The sequence below is a fragment of the Coturnix japonica genome, chromosome 13 (genome assembly GCF_001577835.2).
Source record: "Coturnix japonica isolate 7356 chromosome 13, Coturnix japonica 2.1, whole genome shotgun sequence".
Taxonomy (NCBI): Eukaryota; Metazoa; Chordata; class Aves; order Galliformes; family Phasianidae; genus Coturnix; species Coturnix japonica.
Genome location: NC_029528.1, coordinates 15,469,624 through 15,485,351, shown reverse-complemented (window position 1 = coordinate 15,485,351; position 15,728 = coordinate 15,469,624). Strand labels below are relative to the sequence as shown.

Below are 15,728 nucleotides of genomic sequence, written 5' to 3'. Positions count from 1 at the left end.
CCGCCGCCTCGGCCGCCCCGGCCGCCGCCCGCGCCGCCGCCGCTCCGCCCGCCGCTCCGCCGCCGCTGCAACAGCCCCCGCGGCCACCAGCCGGCCGCTCTCGCGAGATCTGCGGGAGCGAGGAGAGGGCGCGGGAGGCGGCAGAGAGCGGCCCCCAGAGCCGGCCGAACCGAGAGCGGGAAGCAGCGCCGCGCCGACCGGCGGCCGAACCGCGACACGGAACCGAGCGGGAGCGGACGGCACCGAGCGGGACGGGCGGGCGGGGCCGCGCTGTGCCGTGATACCAAGCGCTATGGAGGGCTATAGAGTGCTATGGAGGGCTGTGCCGTGATACGAGGTGCTATGCCGTGCGGTGCCGTGCGGAGTGACGCTGTGCCGCGCCGTGCTATACCGTGCTATACCGTGCTATACCGTACCGTACCGTGCTATACCGTGCTATACGGTACTATAACGTGCTATACCGTACCGTACCGTGCTATACCGTGCTATACCGTACCGTACCGTGCTATACCGTACCGTACCGTACCGTGCTATACCGTACCGTACCGTGCTATGCCGTGCTATACCGTGCTATACAGTGCTATACCGTACTATACAGTTCTATACCGTACCATACCGTACTATACCGTACTATACCGTACTATACCGTACCATACCGTACTATACCGTACCATACCGTACTATACCGTACTATACCGTACTATACCGTACCATACCGCACTATACGGTACCGCGCCGCCCTCCGGACGAACCTCTCCCCGCTTCCGACCCGGGTCCCTCCCACCAGCCCCGGTTCCCTCAAGTTCCCTCTATCGTCCCGTCGGGGGCGGCTGGAGCGGGACACGCGGTTCCGACCCCTCGGGCCCACCCGTCTCAGTGCGACGCCGCCAAAGGGGACGCGCGACGGCAGCGGCCCCGGCCCCAACGGGCGGCGGAGCGGGCGGGCACGGCCGTGGCCTGGCGCACGTCCGCAGTCGGGCCCCGCTGCCGGCCCGGTGCCGCCGTGTGATTCTTTATCGTGAAGAATCGCGGTTCGATCCGGGCGGCTGCGAGGAGCCTTTGTTCGGAAACCATCGAAAGGACGAGCCCGGCTGGAGGGAACCGGGCGGCCGCCCCTCGCCGCGGCTGAGACGCGGAGAGCGTCCCTCGGTCACCCCGAGCGGAACGGGACGGCCGTTCTCCGGGCTCCCGGCCCACGGAGCGGGGCTCACCGGGGAGCCGAGTCCCGCTGCGGGCGGAGCGCTTCGCGTCTTGCCGTGGAAATCTGTCTCGCCACGAACGCTCCCGGGGCTCCTTTCCCCCCACGGCGGCGCTGCCGGAACCCGACGGGGCAGAACCGCTGCGGGTCGCGGGGCCGCACCGAGTCCCGGGATCGGGTGGGGGCTGAACACCGGACGGGACGGGGTCGGCGCTCCGGGACCGGGGGGCTCCGGGACGGCCGGGAAGGGCCTCCGGCGGGCGGGGAAATGCGGAAAACAAAATCTTGGCTCTGGACCCGCTCAGGACGGCCGTGTCGCGCCGGACCGGTACCTCGGTACCGTGGCTCCCCCGCCCCGCCCCGTCGGCCCCGTGGCCATCAGACAGCGAGGCGGTTTAAGACCAAGCGCGTGCCGGGGCTCCTCTCCCGTTCTGCTGCTCAGCGGCGGCTACTGGCGGAGTCCGGCCCGACGGGGCGGCTCCCGAAGACAGGGACACGGAGCAATCCGCCCCGTGAAAGGACCCGGTGCCGTTCCGCCGTCGGGCCCGGGGCTGCCGGTAGGGCCAGGAAGCTCCGCCAGACTGCGCAGGGAAATCCAGGGTTGGGGGCGCATTGGAATCCCCAGGGTCTCGGCAGCGAGCCGGCAGCCGGTCGGAGACAGTGAGGGCCGTCGGTGTGGGTCAATGCACGGCACCGGGCACTGACCCGGTGGGGCTGAGCGGCCGGGCGGAGACCTGAGCCGCGAGGGGCCGCCACGCCGCTGGGGAGTGCGGCCGGGCCGAGGACTGTTGTGTCTCCGTCCCGGCGGCACCGGAACCGCGGAACTACCGCCCGCCCGGCCCCGCACGGTCGCTCGGCTCCACTGCGGAACAAAGCAGGCAGGAGGAGACGGGAGGAGAGCAGAGGGGCGAGGCGGGGCCGAACCGAGGGGCGGCTGCGGCCGGGCCGTGAGCATCCCCCGGTACCGGCTGTCAGAGGGCTGCGGTCTCGCAGGAGGAGCCTGTGTGCATGGGGCTGCCTCGGCGATGGGTGCCATCTCCCACACCGCCGAGGGACAGCGAGAACCGTCCTGCTGCAACGGGGCAGGTCTTTGTTCCGCTTTGCTCGTTTGTCCCGAAAAGGAACAGTGTTGAACAGCCTTACCCGAGGCCTAATGCCAGCAGGAGTCCTAATGGTGTCTGAACCGCTGCCTTAGTCGTGCTGGAAAGCTGGTAAATATCCCACTGGAGATGGCACTCCTTTGGTGAAACTTGTCCGCTAGGGAGCAGGTGGCCACCCTTGGGTGAGAGATGTTCATTTTAATGATGCTGCCCAAGGAGGGCCAGCAGCTGAGTCTGGTGCTCTCACACACGGGTCAGCTTTGTTATGCCCAGAGTGAATACACTCAGTGGATCCTCCGAGCCCCGAGAATATGGCCTGACATTATTTCCCCTTTGGTGGGATGTTGCTGGGTACCCTCTGTGCCCATCGTCGCTGTGTTGCAGGTCACAGCAGCTCTCAGAGCACTCTGGTGGCTCTCTTTGTGCCTTATGAGGGCAGTGATGGCCAAAGGGTGGGCAGGGTGATGCTGTACCTCACTGCTTCAGTCACACCAACATGTCCCATATGTTTAGCAAGCTCCACTTCAGGCTTTTCTCCATTCTGCTGAGAACCACTCCAGACCTTCCTGCCCCAAAGCTCCTATATCTTTCTCCGATGTCTTTTAATCCCTAGCTTGAATACACCAATGGCTACTTCAAAGTTACTGATTCTTGTGCAACTTTTATCTTTTTTCTCATGTTTTTCCCCATTCTGCCTCTGTATAATTGCTCTGTAGCAATTATATCCCCTTCAGTCTCTGTTTTATTAGTCTAAATAGGACAAACATTTGGAGGTTTCCTCCCACTGGAACAATTCCACCTTTCTGTACCTGTTGTGGCCATCCCTCATTACACCAGTTTGGGTTCCCCTGAAGGATGGGGGAGAGGGTTTTCTCAGTGTCACCACTGTGACTCAAGATTTAAGATCAATGGACCTTTTGTTTCAGAATCCAGTTCAGGGGGCTTTTAAGAACATATCTGATGCAGACAGTGAGCATCTCCAAGTTTGGAGTCCAAGCCTGTTATCCAGCCACAAAACAACAACTCTGCTGATTCTGAGAACTTGCACGAACATTTATAATCGCAGGAGGGAATCTAAGAGCCATTCAAACCACAGATAAGATTAGTAACAAAAGTGGCTGAGATGAGACGGTTACTGTGCAAGTCAAAGAAAAGCCTGTCACACATGGAGGATGTTGCCAAGAAACACACGTTCGAGTGGCAGGGCCACTCTTCTTCCCATCGCTGTCCGAATTCTCCCGCAGTCTCTCCAGCTCTGTTCAGCCCAGTTGAGGTATCCATTCGATTAGGAAGTGATTCAATTTTGGTGTGACACTGAACAAAGCTTTTTGCTCATGCTGCAGTGTCAGGTCTCTTCCTGGGTCCAGTCCTTGCCCAGCACTCCCACCATGGAAGAGGCAGCATGTTCTGCTTTATGCAGAACACAAGTACTCCCTGAGCCATGCTGAAGCTTGCAGCAAGAGAGCCATTAACAAAGCATCTGCTACAGGCTTGGAGCTGGGGCAGGCAGAAAGCAATCACAGCAGTGTGGGGTTGTCGGAAGTTGTGCAAAGCCTCAGAGGATCCGAAGTGTGCAACAGAACAGCAAAAGCTTCCTCTGCTGTCTGCACGGATCCTCCTCAGCACATGCCTTTGGATTGCTGCTCAGTGCAGCTTGTGTGCTGCGACCCTTCCTCGCCCAGTGAACAAGCCCCGTCGTGTGCAATGACCAAGAAACCAGCACGCCACATCTGTGAACCATTTAGGAAGATGGGAATGATGAGCTGTGCATACAATAGAGTTGCTATTAAATCTGTCGATCTTAATTTTAAAAAGTACTTCTCAATGAAAATTATTTATAAAAAGAAAATCACAGTGACCCCAAATCAAATGATTTGTGAATGGTTTTGAGTCTCCCAGATCAGTTAAAACTCCCGTGTTAGTCACTGGACATCATCCAAACTACGCACTGAATGAATAACACGTCTGCCAAATCCCTTTTTTTCACCCTCACCCAGTTTGGCACAGGACAGCTGAAGTCATTTTTCTAAATATCTTTCAGAACATCAAGCAACTGTAAAATAACAATGGAAAAGCTTTGGCCACGTCTCACTACAGCCCTCCAGTTGTAACTGCTTCTCTCGGGAAAGGCGCCGCGGATCTTCTGATGCTGGTTTGGGTGAGCACTGTGTGTGTGGGGGGGGCTGAGGGCAGCCCCACGAGTGGAGCGGGGCCACGTGGGCACCTGCTGCAGGGCAAGAGGATGTTCCAATTGCTTCCCATCCAACAGCAGTGCCTGTGATACCCCTCACTTTTCAAAAAATTAAGGAAAAACAAAACAAAACAGTGAATCAGTGGCTGAACAATGGCAAAACAAGTTCTTGTTTCTTCTGTCTGCACAGATAAAGTACCAATTCTTTAAAGCACTACATGAAGTCCCATCCGAGTGAATTAAGCTTGGGACTGTTTTCACAGTGCCTTGTTCCAATTATGCAGCATGCTTTCTCTCCTCCCAGCTGGCCTGTACGTCTCCCTGTTGCCCTTTTCTCTGAAAACTGGCTTCCAGCAAATGGTGCCTTTCCCTTTCCAGGTGTGGAGGACTCTGTGGCACTATCACCTGCAGTGATGCTGGTCCTCAGCTCCAATGGAATCAGGGGGAAGCATGATTCTCCAGCTCCCCAGATAAGGTACTAATGGAGACCAAAGTGATGGATGCTCTTCTGTTGAAAACCAATGACAAATAGACATCAGATCCCAGTCTTGCTCGTTTTCACTGACAAAAGTTTATAAAACCAAGGCTTGCTGCACCACACCTCCTCAGGTATGAGGGAAGGCCCACTGTCACCTATCATTGTTAGCAAATGTTTTGCACCCCCAAAGCTTGATTGTGCCCTTGGCCAATAGTAGCAAACCTACCCCCAAAAACTAGAACTACATTTATCCCACTTTACCTTAGAGCACGCATCACAACATCCAGCTTACTTGTTTTTTTCTCGATGGAGCAGACTGATACCTGGCGGTGCCAGCAGGTTTGCTTCATTTTTACCATGAAGCATGATTGTAAATGAACCTCTTTGAGCAGTTGCTCCTCTGCCTGTCAGGCAGCTTGAAGAGCATGGGAGCTTTGGCACAAAAGAATTTATAGCTCATGACTTCTGAACTATTAATGTAACCAATGAAGATATCTCGTTATTGGCTGTTTGCAGCAACTGGACGTGGTGGTAAATAAAGCCTTTTTGGAGGATGCTCTGGGTTGCCTTTTCTGGGTTGAAACTACAGCTTCCAGAGAAGAGCGTGTAGTACTCACCAGCCTTGCTGACAGATGGAAATATAGGTCAGCATTCAGTTTTGCAGTCCTCCTACAAGTGTGGTGGGTGACTGCCACTGCTGGGAGGTAGATGCAATGCCACCATTTACAGGCTACTTCTGGACCTGCAGAAGGAGCCAACTTGGCTTCTTAATTGAGGCTTTACCAAGAAGAAAAGGGGCCATGACAAGGGGGGGTTGTCCAAGGGTTGCAAGATCGCTTGTGATTCACAAGGGCTTGATGCATGTAATCCCTGGGGTGACAAAGAAGCTCCTGTGCTGAGTGCAGCAGTTCTGTATGCCAACACGGGCACAGAAAAGTCCTCCTTTCCCTGTAAGCAAGTTATTTCCCATGGGATGCATGAAGTTACACTGCATTGTAGGAGGAAAATGACAGTCCCTTCAATTTTTTAACATAGTTCCTTTTATTTATTAATTATGTAATGCTTGCCTTTGCCTCTTTCAAATCCATTTTTGGGATATCCTCCTGCAGCGTTGCTGTGATCCTGGGAGCTGGCAGGTCACTCTGAGACCTGGTTTGGGTTTGGAAACCTGTGATGTCCACTCACCATGGCACAGCAGAGGCTAAAAACTTGAGGATGTTGCCTCAATTTTGGGATTTCCCCAAAGAGATGTAACATTTAGAATCTCTCAGGCCATAAGCTACAGAGGCAGTGTCACGGGCATTCCTTTACTTGTCTCCACAATAAGCTGTGGCAAAAAACATGTAAATGTTCTGAGACTCCTGATGTGGCGGCTGCCACAGCCAAGGTGCCAGACTGTGCTTGGCTTTGTTGAACCTCAGGAGGTTCTCCTGGGCCCACCTCTCAGTCTGGGTCTCTCTGAATGGCAGCCCGTCCATTGGTGTGTGTGCTGCCCCTCACAGCTCTGTATCACCTGCAGACCACTCAGGGTGCACTCAGTCCCACTCGGTGTCACTGATGAAGATATTAAAGACTATCGGTCCCAGCGCTGACCCCCGAGAGCCACCAACTCATCCCTGATCTCCAACCAGACATGGGGCCATTGGTCACCCCTCTCTGGCTGTACCACAACCTGTGCCTTTCACAACCTGTGCTTCATCCATCGATCAGTCCACCCATCAAATCCATACCTTTCCAATATGGAGAGGGAGGGACAGCGCCAAAGGCTGTTCTGAATATGACATCAGTGGCTCTTCCCTTGTCTGCTGATGCAGTTATGGCATCGTGTAAGGTCATTAGGTTGGTCCTGCCCTTTGTGAAGCCGTGCTGTTCTTTTTGTTTACAGCTGGGTACACTGGCTGCTGGGATGTTTTAGGAACTGGCTAAAATGGAATCTCAGGCCAGTCCTGGTGTGATGAGATACAGTCCAGTGTAAGCGTGCGGCACACACAAAACATCCTCGCAGCAGCTACATTCAATTCAGTGCTTTACAGCTGCTCTGCAAATCCTGTGCTGCGAGGGCAGGAAGATGCAGCGCTCTGACCCTGCAAGGTCTGAATGGGGCAAGTCAGGGGCTGCGGTGTCGGAAATGCCCGTTTTGTGTCAGAAATTAAGAGGCTTTACGGAATGGGGGAGGTTCCGTCATTGCTCCGGCGCAGCGAGTCCGGCTTGTGCTGAGCCCGGCAGGGAGCGGGCAGGGGAGGGGTGTCAGCGCGGCCCTGCCGTGTACAAGGCACCTATTGGGGACCGGGTCTGCTTTGCACGGTGGGAACTTCTCCCCCTTTATCCTCTCTTTGGGTCAGCAGCTCCACCTGCCCGCTCGGCTCCCACCGACAGCGGGGCGCCCTGTCAGAGCGGCCGGGCCTGCGGCCGGTTCGGGGCTCGGCGCGGCCGCTGCTGCCACCTGGCGGTGACGGGCGGGCGCTGTGAGGCCGCCGCGGAGGCCTCGGGCCGGGAACGGCGCCGGGTGATGCGCCCCGAGCGGTGCGGGAACGGCGGGCGGGGCGCGGCCACCGCGGTGACCGGAGACGAGGAGCCCGCGCCCGGAGGGGCCGCCGCTCCACGCACCGCCGGGCGGCTGCGGAGTGTGCGGTGTGTGCGGTGTGTGTGTGTGTGTGTGCGTGTGTGTGTGCGTGTGTGTGTGCGTGTGTGTGCGTGTGTGTGTGTGTGCGTGTGTGCGTGTGTGTGTGCGGTGTGTGTGTGCGGTGTGTGCGGTGTGTGTGTGTGCGGTGTGTGCGGTGTGTGTGTGTGCGGTGTGTGCTGTGTGTGTGTGCGTGTGTATGTGTGTGTGCTGTGTGTGCACTGTGTGCGCTGTGTGCGGTGTGTGCGGTCCCCCCGCGGGTGGGAGCACGGCCGTGGTCTCTCCCAGGGATGTACCACCTCCCGGGTTTGGTTTCTGGCTGCCCAACCCAGCTGTGCCGAGCTGCCGTTTCATTATGGGACAGAGCGAGCACTGATGGCAGCTCAGGTAAGCTGGGGTGAGGTCTGTTACCCGCTGCTTCTGTAATGAGCAGAGATTCCCACTGAAGCCTTTATTTTGCAGAACTGGGCTGGCAGCCTTTCCAGGTGATGGATTTTGGATGAGGAAATAGAAATCCTTGTCCCTGGCTCAGCAGGGTTAATCTCAGCACAGACGCGTGTGCTGCTGCCTGTGTCCTCAGCGCCAGCCGGGAGGTGCACGAGGAGGAGCTGCAGACCGGGAAAGACCCGTGATGATCACAGCACGGATATGCTGCAGCCGTGGATGCCTGTGGACAGAGGGTGCTGTGTGCGCATGTGTGTGCCTGAGGATCACACGAGTGAGATGCAGCAGATGAGCTGCCTTACACTGTGTGTAACCTCCCACTGCTCTTGAACAGGCTTGGCAAGAAGGGGAGGGAGATGAGAATCGAAAGGAGGCTCGCATGCTTGGAGGGGCTCAGGAGCCTGATTCCACCCATTGCTCTCAAGGGAAGCGGGAGCACACGCAGCTCTTGAGCCTTGTGTTTTGCTGTCAAGCTCAGCATAGATCCGACTTGGCATTAAATTATTTGCATTAACTCACTGGGAAAAGGAGACATAAGAACACAGTTAAACCACAAAGTATTGTGTTACAATTTGATATGAAGAAAGAAAAGAAAGATGGAGGAGAAGGAAAAAAACTCCGTCTTTATTTGTTTAATTGGTATCCTCTGAACTGGCTGCAGGAGTGAGGACAGCGGCTGCGCTGTGACCCTGTGACAGGCTCCACTGAAACCTGTCCTGCAGGGAGGAGGTGGGACTGGGGAGCCAGCAGTTCATAGGGACCAAGGAATGTGGGACCATTTGGAGTCACCCACTAAAAACCCCAGGGTGATCCTTAGTGACAAAGAGACTAAAAGAGAGTCACGCAAGGGCAACAGCCAGGGCAAATGTTTGCAACAGCTGCCTCGGGACAGGGCCGTCATCCCACATCCATCTCCTTGACTTGGCATCAGCCAAATGCTGCACAGGCTGCTCCCTGTGTGTGCTCACAGCCTTTGTCCCTGCTTGGCCTGTGGTTTTCTGGTTTTGATTCCGCACTCACTGCCTCTTGTTCTCAGAGATACAGGATCTTTCTAGGAAAATGTGTGTCTATGGGGAGTCACAATGGGAACAGCCAGGTCCCATCTCCAGCGCCTCCTGCTCCTTACATGCAGCACGTGCACAGCCCAGCCCTCTCCTAATCCTGGCCTTTCATTGCCCCCAGCCCTCCTTGCAAAGGGTAAGATGAGGACTGAGGCTCCACCACCCCTTTGGTCCTCCTGGCTTTATTCCAACACTGCTAATTAAAAAGCCAGCATCATCAGTGATTTTTTCTGATGTGAAAACTTTTCCATAAGGAACTGGTCCCAAATCCACCAACTCATTTCACGTTTATTTTAAATCTGAGCTTTACATCATGTAATTTCCTCCAGGGCTTGATTATCTTCTCAGTAAAAACACTGTTGTTCTGGTTTGTGAGACCTATATTTAATCTCGCCGTAAGGCCTCTGTACCTCCCAGTGCAGGGCTGAGATGCTGCCACAGCTCCTGGCTTTGCCTCCCTAGTTATTTGAATACATTAAACGATGCTAGTTCTGCAATATTGAGGGTGTTCTCCAGCCATGGGGTGCCTGTCAGCACTCACTTCTTGTTGTAGAAGTGGCCTCCTGAACCTCAGAAGTCATCCAAAGAGGTTCTCTTAAACAGTGGCAGGCAACATGTAAACAGGGAACTGGAGGCACAGTCAGACAGGATAATTTTCTGTCTCTCTCATTCTGCTGGCACCTCAAGTCCTTCTCTGTATTTCCCCTACATGTAACAAGGTAAATAGCATTCAGTGTATTTTTACACTGAAATACATGGAACAGGTAAAAGTGGGAGGAGGGATCATTTCCTGAGCCTGCTCACAGCTCTCTGCTCTCAGCCGGAGGCTCTGAGCTCCCTGGGTCACATCTCTGACATACGCATTTTGCAGTGCAGAAAGCTCTTGCTTGAATGCAAATGCTTTCACCAGCCTTCAAGTGGAGGCCTCGGTTTCCAGCTCGGCAGCATCACCTCACGACCATACTTTAAACATAACTCATTTTTAGTGTTGATTTGGAGATTTTTCTTTTAATTGTTCATAATAATTCCTTGTGTTTCTCTCAGATACAGGCTGATGAGGCCAGGAGATGCACGTAGGAACACATGACTGGTATGGACTTTAAGAAGGGTTAATTTCAATTCTTCAGTTCAGTTTTGATGATGGATTTTCTAAAAGCTTCTGGAACTAAAGACAGACAATGGCTTGACCTTCTCTTACCGATTAGGACTCCCAGGCCAAAGGAGCCATGACACAGCTTGGTTTGCCACAGGCCTTGGGAACTCAGAGTTGCACAGACATACCTGATGCACTGACCTAACTGCAACAGTTGTTTAATACAGAGGTGAGTATAAGGAGGGTCTGCAGAGAAAAGGAAAGTGAGCACAGTCAGGGCAGCTGTAGAGAGATCCAGTGCTGGGGAGTCTCTGGGATGGAGCGGGCTCTTGCACTTTGCCTTGTGGCTGATGGTCTGGAGGATGGAGGCTGCAGAAGCAGCCAGAAAAATGCACCCCAGTGTGGGGAGAATTGCTCTGGCTGTGGCTTTTCTGTGGCAGTCTCCCCTCTGCCCTGAGGAGTGTGAAACCCTTCAAGGCTGGGCTGCTGCTTGTGTACAGATGTATGCATCTAACACACAAAGGCATTTGAAAGGCACTGTGAGCTAAGGCCGCAAGGACAATGATCTGAATGACTGGCGTGCAAAATTTGGGTACCAACGCAGGGACCAAATAATCTGATCTGGAAGTCTAGGATTAAAAAGAATGGCTAAACTTTATATTTTATTTCCATTCATCATTTCTGTTTGTGTGGGTGGACAAGGAGAGAATGACTTTCCTGGGGAGGAGAGCAGATAAAAGAGGAACACATTTACACATTTCCTTGAAAGATGTGTGGCTTTTTTTCTTCTTTGTTCCTAGGTTAATATGCCATAAAAGGGCTGGACGTAACCCTGATAGCTTTTCTATCACGTGCAAGAAACTGGCTAGCTCTTCACTTTTGTAGGGTCTTTCTCCCTTTGATTGCTAACTATGTGCCTAAAGAGAAGTCTTTCCAGCATGGATTTCATCACTGCCCCAGGATGAATAGGCCAAATTCTTGCAAAGGAGAGCTTGAGGTGGGAAAAAAATGGACACCAATGGACTTGGTGTTTGGGCATGTTTCCAAGCCTTTGTAAAACACCTGACTGTCATAGGGAAGAAATGCCCCACAGGGAAGGAAAGCTGTCCCCTTAAGGGGCTGGGGTGTGGGTGAGTGTTTCCAGAACCTGCTGCCTTCATGCCATCAGAGCTATAGAGTCCATACAGGAACCTTGACAGACCTTGTGCTGGGGGAGGCTGGGGATGGAGGGACATGCCTGCAATGCACGCATGCTTCTGAGGCTTGCCTGAAGCAGGGAAGAGCTGAGCACAACCCTGTGCTGTCTGACACCAGCTCACATAGAGGGACGTGGGGTGGGAAAGTCTTCCAGTGTCTGTTCCCCATTCCACCAAAAGCCCCCTGTCTTCTAAAGGATTTCCCCATGCTGAACCTGCTGGAACAGTTAACAGTTAATTTCAGTTAATACCTAAGATGCTGAGGATTTGCAACTCACCTGCCTGTGCTGCTGGGGTCAACATCTGGCAGAAGAGCTGCCTGAGACAGGGATGATTTTGCCCTCGGGACACTGTGTTCTGCGGCATTTGTCACTGAGATGGGATCTTTGTGCCAGAAGCTCTTTGTGCAGAGGGAGACAGAGCCCAGGGCAGTGCTTTGCTCTGCAGACATCCCCAGGAAATAGCAGGGTTTGGGATGCTCCAGGAGGGGTGGAACCTGGGCTGAGACTGGATGCCCCCTCTTTCTTTTAGGGTAGCAAACACGATGGGAGTTTTGCAGCAGTGAGGTAGGGGACAGATGGGTTTTGATGAAATTAAAGAAACTAGGGGATGAAATAGTTGTGTTCTGAAATAACGGCTCTTCATGGGGGATCCCAGTTTGTGCCTGGATGCAGAACAAACTGACTTTTCTGTCTGACAAAGGGAAAATATGAAAGATGAAGGAAAAAAACCCAGAAGAGAAGGGGACTGAATGAGTCAGAGACACAAACTTTCAAGAGCAGCTGCACTGAGATGGAGTAGAAAGGTCTGGGCACTGGCTGATGACAGACACTGAACCTCTTTAGTGAAAGAGGCACCAGATTTTGCAGTAGCGAGAGGCAGCTGGGAAGTATTTTTATGTATGTCACAATTTTGACCATTAGCAGAGTGAAAATCTGAAAAAAATGTGCTTGCCTTAAGACTAAGCAGAGATGATGATGGCTGAGAACCGTGGTGATGAAGCTGGAGAAATCTGCCTTTGAGACAAAATGAGGAGCAGAAGAGGCCACCGGGATGTGAGAGCTGGTGGTGCAGACTGAGAAGAACAGGGATGGATTATTTAGGCTTCATCCTGTTAGAACCACAGTTGAGATTAGGTTGGTGCCTTCAGCCAGGGCCTTGCCTTTCACTTTGTAAGGCAGAATGCCCGAGGATGTATAGAAGAGCATGATTTTACAGAAGAAGCGAGGAAAGAATTTAATCCTAAATTGTTTCTCAAATGATAAGAGAATGGCAAACATCTCTGTTGACACAACAGCCAGGAAAGATACAGCTGGAAGGATGCACGTGTGGTGCCTTTTTATGAAGTCATGTGTTCCAGACTCCAAAATGCAGAAAAAACTCACTTTTAAAAACTTCCCCATAGGCCTCACAGGTCTCTTGTGCTGAATTTCCTTCAGCTGCAGAACCACTGTGGTCCCATTGGGATTTCAGCCAGTGAAGAGGAAAGAGATGGGGCTCAAATGCCTGGGCATTCAACCATCTCTTCCATGAGGTGTGGGACAGAGCGGGGTCTGGTTCAAACAATTGCATCTGATATTTCCTTCTCCCACAGGCAGGGGCTGTGCTATCTGGACAAAGCATTACACTATGGGGCATTTCCACAGAGATGTGTGTCAAAAGCAGAAAGAAGCCAGGTGACCTCCTGAAGCCTCCCGTCCTCCCTGCCGTGAGAAACACTTCTGCCCTTCTCTCCCTCTGCTTGTGTTCTCCAGTTGTGCACAGTCACCCACTGGCCATGTCCCAGGGTGGTACCTCCCCGGCCCTGAGCTTTGTGCTGTCCATGTGTCCAAAATGTTCACAAGGAATGCTCCCCGAGCCCTGCTGTGCTCTGTGCCTGAGTGCAGCATCCCCACTCCCTTTCCATTTTTTCCCTAACGATTCTGGCTGCATTATATTGTATTGAGTGCAAACCCTGATCCTGTCATCTGCTCCCTCACTCTCCCTGTGGGCTCCGAGACCTGCCTCGCCATTCTGGGGGTTTCCCTGAGGTGGTGAAGCCGCTGGGGTGAGGGCTGTCCCTTTCCTTTGGTCACCATCGTGATGTGGGCATGGCTGTGTGTCCTTGCACAGGGCTGAACGCTGCCTCTGAGCCACCTCCAGCGTGGTGGCACCATGGCGGCTCTCGCTCAGTGCAGAATCCAGTGTGACAACAAATATGAAATCCTTTGCGGCTGATTAATTATCTCAGTTCTCTTCCATATTGCAGGAGGTGGGCAGCAAGGCTTTGGGAGCGCAGATTCCTTAGGATCAGCTTTGAAAATAAACCCAAATAAGCCACTTTTTGGAGATTAAACTGACTCCTGGAAACCACTGCAGGGGAAGAGCACTTGTTTATTAAAAAGAGACAGCAGGGATCAGGGCATGAAAGGAGGCTTTGTCTCCTCGGCTATTACCTTACTCCATTTGACGGTATTTTAATGCTTTTTTCTTCAGGTGTGCAGGGAACCTCAGGCACAAATGTCCCACCTTGGAAAGCACCGGGCATAGAGGGCTTTGCGCATCAGGGCAGCCCGTGCCACCTGCAGCAGCCCCCAAATGAGCGCATCTTTGTTGACACTGGTCCGGGTGGCTGCGAATGTCCGGGGGCTCGGGAGGGGGTTCGCTCCGTGTCTGATCGGGAAGCGTCCCCGGGGACCACCCGACCCTGCAGGAGCACGGGAAGGCCACAGAGCAGGGGTCCCCTCTGCAGGCGGAGGGCATCCCCGGGGGACTCTCCGGCATCTCCCCACTCGAGGGCAGGGAATCGAGGTGGGGTCCCGCTGTCCGGCGCCCCCGACACGCGGTGCTGACCGGCGAGCGGGCAGCGGCCGTGAGAGCATCCCGGGGGGGCTGCGGACTGCGGGAGCAGCTGGGGCGGGGGAACCGCAAAGGGCATCCCCATCCCAGGGAGGGAGGGCGAGGGGGAAGGCGTCAGCACATCCAGAGGGAGAAGGGGGCGAAGGCCGGCAGCGGGAGCACGCCGTGGGGGTGGGTTCCGGCTGCGGGAGCGTTGGGGAGGGCTGGAAGGGGCCTCCCGCGCTGAGGATCCGCCGCACGCGGGGCGGAAGGGGGGATTCGGAGCATCCCGGTGGAAGCCGCATCCCGAGGGGCGGGGGGGGCTCCGTGAGCATCCCGGGAAGGGGGGGGGGGGAGAAGGGGGGTTACCTCTGCAGCATCCGCGCGCGGGCTCCCACCTCCCTGGCTCGGAGCGGAGCCGGCCACCTCCCCCTCATCCTCCCGGCCGGCGGCTGCGGGCGCTCGGTGGGGTCGCGGCGGCGGCTGCGGCTCCGCTCCGGCCTGGGGGCGCCGTGCCGGGAGGAGGGTCGCGCCGCGCCGCGCCGCTCCGCCCCGCCGCGCCCGCCCGCCCGCCGCGCCGCAGCCCCGCAGCCCGGCCGCCGCCGCCGCAGGGCCGGCGGGAGCGAGCGGCAGCCGGCGGCATGAGGCGCGACCCGGCGCCCGGCTTCTCCATGCTGCTCTTCGGCGTCTCGCTCGCCTGCTACTCGCCCAGCCTCAAGTCGGTGCAGGATCAGGCGTACACGGCGGCCGTGGTGCTGGAGGGCAAGGTGCAGTCCGTGGCCCCCCCCGCAGGCGGCGGCAATGACAGCCGCGGCGGCTCCGGCCCCGCCGGGGGGGTCCTGGTGAAGGTGCTCGACCTGTGGCCCCTGAACAGCGGCGGGCTGCAGCGGGAGCAGCTCATCAGCGTGGGCTCCAAGGCGCCCTGCTTCAAAGTGAAGCGCAACCACCGCTACATCTTCTTCCTGGAGCCCACCGAGGAGCCGCTCGTCTTCCGCACCGCCTTCGCCCCGCTCGACACCAGCGGCAAGAACCTCAAGCGGGACGTGGCGCGGATCCTCTGCGCGGACTGCGGTACGGGGGGGCGGCGGGGCCGGGGCCGGGCGGTGGGACGGGCCCCGCCCGGGCTGGGAGCCGCGCTGCCGTCGCCGGGCCCGGCCCCGGGATGCGGAGGCGGCTCCGCTGCGCTGCTCGGGCCGGTTCGCTCCGCGTTACCGTGCGGAGCCGGGCCGAGCCCCGAGCCGGGCCTGCGGCGGTGCCGCCTTCGCAGGTGAACTGGGAAGTTTGGCCTCCTTCGGAAGGAGAGTCTCGTTTTGCGAAGTCGTTTTTCTTTTGTTCGTTCGGCGCGTTTCCATTTGCGTCTTTAACGCACCTGCTCCGTGCTTTGTGGTGCCGTGCAGCGCTCCTCCATCACCTCCCCGAGTGCCGTTATGAAATGATTTCGACAGAGGAGCCTGCGAGCGTTCCTCCTTTTGTGCCTGGCTTTCCCTGCCGTCCTCCGGCGCTGCGATGTGTTGTGGGGGTACCGGCCGC

General features: G+C 55.7%; 2 protein-coding genes across 4 annotated transcripts in view; both read left to right on the top strand.

Moving 5' to 3' along the window:
- Window positions 1-35: 35 nt before the first annotated feature.
- LOC107320491 (translation initiation factor IF-2-like) lies at window positions 36-5,521 on the top strand. The gene is made up of 2 exons (XM_015876411.2): window positions 36-4,456; window positions 4,868-5,521. The coding sequence occupies exon 1, from the start codon at window positions 313-315 to the stop codon at window positions 1,900-1,902; it is 1,590 nt and encodes a 529-aa protein (XP_015731897.1). The 5' UTR covers window positions 36-312; the 3' UTR covers window positions 1,903-4,456; window positions 4,868-5,521.
- A 9,277-nt stretch (window positions 5,522-14,798) lies between these two features.
- Window positions 14,799-15,728, top strand: part of NRG2 (neuregulin 2) — a 125,856-nt gene continuing 124,926 nt past the window's right edge. For 2 of the 3 annotated variants that reach the window (XM_015876268.2, XM_015876267.2), the window contains exon 1: window positions 14,799-15,269. In XM_015876268.2, coding sequence (XP_015731754.1) covers window positions 14,840-15,269 — 430 coding nt within the window. In that variant the 5' untranslated portion in view covers window positions 14,799-14,839. The remainder of the gene's footprint in view (window positions 15,270-15,728) is intronic. The other variant, XM_015876269.2, reaches the window with a different exon arrangement.